A 6,638-nucleotide genomic window follows, 5' to 3' on the forward strand; every position below is an offset into this window, starting at 1 on the left:
CTATCGCTTCTAATACATGTACAAGTTTGGATTTATTTAAATTTTAACACGTATTTGTTTAATAACCAAAATTCTTGGCTCATATTGTAAAAATTTTCTTAAGTTAGCTGATACTGTGAAGAATATAGTATTAATTTTCTTTGTTTATAAATATTTAAATTTTTAAGCTAGCCCATTTAGTAAAAAATTTCTAACTTAGCCATTTAACGAGAGAGCCCATCGTTGTAGCCTTGTAGGTGACGATGAATGATGATGAAAAATGAAGCTGTTTCTTGAAAAGGATGGTTTGAAATGAATACTCTCAAGCTTTTGAATGAAAAAGAAAACATTACGCGGTGAAGGGCCGGTAATGCAAAACAAAGGAAACGTTGTGGTTAGCAACTTAATTAGCATTTTAAGTCCTTGAAATTAGAAATTGAACCGTCATTTAATGTAATTATTTAATGTTAAAATAAGTTTATCTACAATATATACTTATCATTCACTTATATTAGTACATACAAATTAAAAACTCTATGCACAAGATGGGGAACAACAGAAAAGTAATGAATAATTATTCATAACTTTTGTAAATTTTATATAGATTTTAAAGGAGTTTTTGAAGCTTTGGTATCATAATTCCTTCGTATTCATACATTGCTACGCCCCTAATTACGTGACCATGTTACAATATGATGAAATAATTTCTCTAAAACTTCTCAGTTTTTATCACAATCAAATCAATTAATCTACAAGAAAGAGGTCCCTTAATTCCCCTTTGCTATATACTAATATATAGCTGAGTTAATATATGAGCTGTGATAGACTTGACAATATTCATTTCTTGCTGAACAAGTGGAACTTGCTTAGGTCTAAATTTGTTCTTATCTTTCGCCACTCACTCAAAAGGAATCAAAATCATCATATTCACCAAACTTTTATCTTCTCACACGTTTCTTTCTTTTATGTTCTTCCATTTCCTTTTTCTCCTTTTTTTTTTCTTTTGGAAAAAAATTGCTTTTTATTTCTTTATTTGGGGGCCATGCATACGCATAAGCATTTCTATGATCACAAAGAGAATGCCAAGCTTCCTCTCTCAATTACATTAACTTCTTGTTTCATTTTAGTCATTTGAATTCCAAAAATAGACCCCAAGATTTTATAAAACCCAAAAAACCAAATTTATATTAGATGCTTCATTTGAGGATAATGCTATTTAATTTGTATTGGTGGCTTGGCCATTAGAAGATAGGTTTTTTTCTTTCGGTGCGAGACTATGTATGCATATTATCCTCATTTTGTACACATTTCTTTCAAATCAATGAATCTCGTACTTTTCTCAAAAAAAATATATATATATATAAATGACACAAAATGCCTCAAACTTGAGAAAATATTGTGTGCCACAGCATGCACACAATTGACGATTTCATCTCTCATCACGTATATACTCTCTTCACATTTATCCCTAACCTCTATGCAAATCCAAGTGCAAGAAACTAATATATATAAATATTATTTTAGAATGAATGTTTATTAGTATTTTATACCATAATATCCTTTTCTTCCCATTTTCAAAAATATATGAGATCGAATATGGAGAATGGAAATAATTATGAAAACTGTCCTCAAAGTTGAAAAAGTTTGTCCCCCCACAAAACTATAGGGTTCCACCATGTAGCCCGCTGAATTGACACGGAAGTGCATAGGCAGATCAATTCTCATGTTTACATACAACAAACAAAGACCAAAACGAGTCGGTGCGATTTCCCTCTGTCCTGCATTTCAGCAATTGCTCGTCTCTTTCCTTGCCATCCTAGCGCTTCCCACTGCATCTCAGAATCCCAAATCAAATCCCAAATAAGAAAATTATAAAATAAAAAAAAAGTCCATAGTTTTGTTTAGCACTTGCTGACCTGTCCTCCATAGTCCTGCACTCTCCCTTTCTCTCTGATAAACTTTGTCTCTCCCTATAAATTCCACTGCTTTCTCTTCCTTTTCTCATACCTTTCTGAATTCTGATCAGAAATTTCAAAAAACCAAAATGTCTTTGTTTATTTGCTTCCTCTTCTTCTTCCTAATCTCCTCTGCAACTGCTTGTGATCGCTGTGTGAAGCAATCCAAGGCATCCTTTTTCTCTACATCCTCTGCACTTTCATGTAAGATCATGATCAATCATTAACCTCTCTTCTTAATCTCTCTACCATTTGTTTAAATTCAAATTTTGATTAAAACCCTGTTAATGATTTTGTGAATTAAGATATGGGTTAATTTTGTTTTGTGGATTTGATGCAGCTGGGGCTTGTGGCTATGGCTCCTTGGCCTCGGGATTTAGTGGTGGACACCTTGCAGCTGGTGTGCCTTCACTTTTCAAAGGTGGAGCTGGTTGTGGTGCATGCTTTCAGGTACCAAATAAACTTTAAGTCAACTTTCTTATTTTACATCAGGCGTAATAGTCTAAACTACTCTATCATGCGAAATGAAAATTTCAAACTAGTGCAAGAGGTGTCGGACGTCCATTATTTTAGCCAACTCGCCTAACCAACGTCTGTTAATTTCTGGTTTAAGTGATTCAAATTCTATCTGCATTTTAATGATTTGGATTTTGTTGGCAGATGAGATGCAAGAACACAACTCTTTGCACAAAACAAGGGACTATAGTAACTTTGACTGATCTCAATCAAAGTAACCAAACAGATTTTGTTCTGAGTAGCAGAGCTTTTGCGGCCATGGCTCAAAAGGGTTTGGACCAACACATTTTGAGGCGTGGCATTCTGGATGTGGAGTATAAGAGGTAACCATATCCCAAAAGATTTAATCAGAAACTTCCTTAGTTGATCAAAATTGGTAGGCCAAAATTAGAATAAAAAACTACATCAAATTGGCTTATCCAGAAATTCATAAAGGTAGGTTTTGATCAACCGACCCCATTAAAAAAAATAATTGTGTTGTGTACCAACATTTAAATAATAGGTCCTCCCAGACAAAAAATCCAGGCACATTTATGCTAGTAACGGTAAAAAAATGTACCCAAAATTAAAATTATTTTATTATTTTACTGAAATTTTGTCCATCTCTTGTAACAGGGTGCCATGTGAATACAAGAACCAAAATTTATCTTTACGTGTGGAAGAATCAAGCCAGAAGCCACATTACTTAGCAGTAAAAATTTTGTACCAAGGTGGTCAGACAGAAATTGTAGCCATGGATGTTGCTCAGGTTAGCCAAAAATTTCACGTATTACAGCATTGCAATTCCACATTGTATTTATGTTATCCAACCGTACTTGTTAACATTGTGCGTGTGTCTTTCTTTAGGTTGGATCTTCAAATTGGAGTTTCCTAAGTCGAAACAACGGGGCAATTTGGGAAACGAGTAGGGTTCCGGCGGGGGCGCTACAGTTCCGGTTCGTGGTGACGTCTGGGTACGATGGGAAGACGGTTTGGGCACCGAATGTTCTTCCGGTTAATTGGAAGTCTGGGATGATATATGACACAAGGGTTCAGATCACTGACATTGCGCAAGAGGGGTGCCCTCACTGTGATGATGGGAGCTGGATATGAGCTTAAAGAATGTTTGTCACTAGTTCACTAAATACACATACAGTTCAGTATACACCAAAAGTTAGATTTATTTGTCTACTTTTTTTTTTTTATTAGAACTGTTATAACTTATGAGATGTAAATTTCATGTTGCCTACAGTAACATTTTATTTAGGCTGTTTTGCCAATTACCACCGAACTTTATGGCCATTTCAAATTTTTTTTATGGTTATTTAAAAAATAATATAACGCAGGAAAGCCTAAAGAGAGAGGCAGCCCAAAACAACAAAATAAAAGTACAACCAATAAGAGAAAATACAATGGATATATCAAAAAAAGAATACAGCCCACAACAGCTTCCAAACAAAAACCCCTAGACATGGAAAAGAAAAATTGTAGCCTCCACCAAATTAATCGCACCAACATCACAAAACCGCCTCCAAGAAAAAAAAAAAGCGCTGACAAACCAAATGGGCGAAGGAAAAATGAAGGTGGACAAGCCACTCATGCAATAAACGCTACTATACTACTTGCAGTTCAGAAGCCACCAAACACCGGAGTGCCTAGTCGAAAGAGATTTGTAGATGAGCCATCCTATGAGTCGGGTAGCATAGGTTGATGGTTGCAGATTAGTGAAGGGGAACAACGTATGAAGAGGAGAGATGCATAATAAATTGAGGCAAAAGCTCAAAACAAAATCAGGTCATCTTCAATGGAGAAGGCTAAAAGTTCATATACTAAAATATAGCCCGTTTTGGTAAAAAACCGACCTTCAATGGAGAGTTGGGCTTGTTGAACCCACTAGGCCAAATGTTGGCTAAAAAACTACCGGATTGGCTAATTCCAGCAAAGTAGGATTCTCTCATCTCCTAATCTCTCTCATCTTTCCTCCTATCCTATTTAAACTGTTACGATTAAGTTACATCAACATCTTGTTTTAAATTTTTTTTTTTTATATAGAGAAAAGGACAAAAAAGTAAGTGTGAGAAGAAGGGAGGGAAGGAGATGAAAATATGATGAGAGAGAATTCTGCTTCAATTCTAGCCACCCACCCAACCCGTTTCTTGGGGTCCATTTGCCAGCCTTTAATACTTATTCAAATCCAATGGTTGGATTTGAAAGTATCCAACGACAGGGAGAGAAACACCAGTGCGTTGACATCAGCATGCAACACAGCTGACGTCATCTAGCCGTTGGATTTTTTTTCAGACAGAATTAAAAAAGAAATTTAAAAAATTCTATTTTTTTCCCTATAATACCTATGGCATTTCTACACCCTATCTAACCTCATTTCATTCCAGTTTTCTACATTTTATTCACCTCAAACACTCTTTTCATACACACCCCTCTCTAACCTCTTCCAATTTTCAAGACTTAAAGGTTAACCTTATTTTAATATGATAGTTTAATTCAATTAACCAATAAAATTATAAAAAAACTTAAAAATAATGAATTATTAAGGGGCTATGTTTAGCCCATTTGGTTGAAAATGGTATACAAATATAGTCTGACATTGTTTATTTAAAAAAATTCTCACAATGCTATAATTCTGGATTGAATTATGTTTAGCCTCTTCAATTTGAGATGATCTAAAAATAATTGGGGAGTTGCCACCGATGATCCCAACCAAAGAAAGGGTGGCCCGCTATGGCAGTGAAGCTTTTCCAAAGAAATATTGGAGCTAATATGGGATGATAGTTGCTGTTATCTTGTCAAGTGTAAGACAACTTCATTTTCTTAATATCACCTAGTCAAACTACAATTCCCCCCCTCCCCCCCCCCCCCCCCCCCCCCCAAAAAAAAGAAAAAAAAAACCCCCAATTTGTGAATTTGAGTTTCAAGTCTTTGTAAAAATGTCATAGGGTTTGCTTCTGGATTTGTCATATACATAGCACGAGACATGCCTAAAATAGTCAAAGTTGAAAACGAAACAGACATGGAAGCTCTGTAATGAGACAGTTCTAAGTTATGGATGGATGGATGGATGGGTGGGTGGGAGCTGAAAGTTGAAGTTAGGTACGGAAGGATCCTCTCTGAATTCTTTTGGTGAGGATCTTGAAGATCCATAAATCGTGTTCGTTCATGATACATCATGCAATCAATTTTTGTTTGTTTGTATTTAATTTTAAATAAAAATATTTAAAATAATTTTTAACGATGAACAAATATGATTCACGGATCTCCGAGATCCTCACAAAGAGGATCCAGTTTCGGGAAGGACAATTGTAACCTATAGTTATCTTATATTTAAAGGAAAACTTCATTTTAATCTTTGGCAAAGATGACTTTTATATTAAAACCATGAGTAAGATCAAAATCTAATTTTAGTTCCTATATACATTAATAACCTCATTTATTAATTATATTTTGATTTTTTTTAATCATTTCTCTCTTTCTTTCTAATTTTTAATGTATTAATTTTATTTCATTTTCATTTTCATTTTCTTTACATTTATCGTAATATATTTTGTTGTAAACATTTAGATAAATTAATTTTTGTTATACAATATATTTCGATGTATTTTGTCTTCTTCATTTATGACACACCTCGACCGGAATCGAGGCATGCTGGCCGCCACCCGAAGGTGACGTAGCCAAAATGAAGGTGATGTATAAAATATGGATAAATTTAAATCAAAGTTAGACTTTATTTATGCTAATAAAGTGAGTGTGCAGTAGTGGGAATAACCCATAAAACATAATTAGTCAGAGCATAGATGACAATACGACATAAGTAGAACAGTCAAATCTAGTTAAGGTACTTATTACACAATCGGAAATAAGCTCCTACATTTATTTGGGAGAATGTCAAAATCTCCAAAGTTCCCTTGTACGCCACAGAGGATTTAGCTAACTAAGTCTTGGAGGGGCAAAAACCAGAAGGTGTGAGTGGGCAAAAACAAAGGTTTAAGAAACAGATTTATTTTCTGAACTTACTAACCCATCGTTGTAAAACATGTATAGTTTCCAAAAAATCATACTACTTATAAGTATGAAATCAAAGGTAATTCAACAATAATTCAAGAAACACACAAATCATAATATCTCAATTGTGGCAAAAGGAAATCAAGTGCTCATCAATCTATGCTAACACACGAGTTCATGCAGGGAAATTCT

The 6,638-nt window shown here is 34.5% G+C and overlaps 1 protein-coding gene across 1 annotated transcript; it reads left to right on the forward strand.

Moving 5' to 3' along the window:
- The first annotated feature begins 1,571 nt into the window (after positions 1-1,571).
- Positions 1,572-3,720, forward strand: LOC103443845 (expansin-like A2). The gene is made up of 5 exons (XM_008382744.4): positions 1,572-2,138; positions 2,275-2,384; positions 2,595-2,773; positions 3,066-3,198; positions 3,297-3,720. The coding sequence occupies exons 1-5, from the start codon at positions 2,024-2,026 to the stop codon at positions 3,540-3,542; spliced, it is 783 nt and encodes a 260-aa protein (XP_008380966.3). The 5' UTR covers positions 1,572-2,023; the 3' UTR covers positions 3,543-3,720.
- The last annotated feature ends 2,918 nt before the right edge of the window (positions 3,721-6,638 follow it).

The sequence above is a fragment of the Malus domestica genome, chromosome 10, assembly GCF_042453785.1.
Source record: "Malus domestica chromosome 10, GDT2T_hap1".
Classification (NCBI taxonomy): domain Eukaryota; kingdom Viridiplantae; phylum Streptophyta; class Magnoliopsida; order Rosales; family Rosaceae; genus Malus; species Malus domestica.

What these genes read in the sequence shown, in the direction of transcription:
- LOC103443845 (XM_008382744.4), top strand. Translation starts at nt 2,024, where the DNA reads ATGTCTTTGTTTATTTGCTTCCTCTTCTTCTTCCTAATCTCCTCTGCA. An exon ending in TACATCCTCTGCACTTTCAT is followed by an intron (nt 2,139 to 2,274) that starts GTAAGATCATGA and finishes GATTTGATGCAG; the next exon opens with CTGGGGCTTGTGGCTATGGC. An exon ending in CTGGATGTGGAGTATAAGAG is followed by an intron (nt 2,774 to 3,065) that starts GTAACCATATCC and finishes CTCTTGTAACAG; the next exon opens with GGTGCCATGTGAATACAAGA.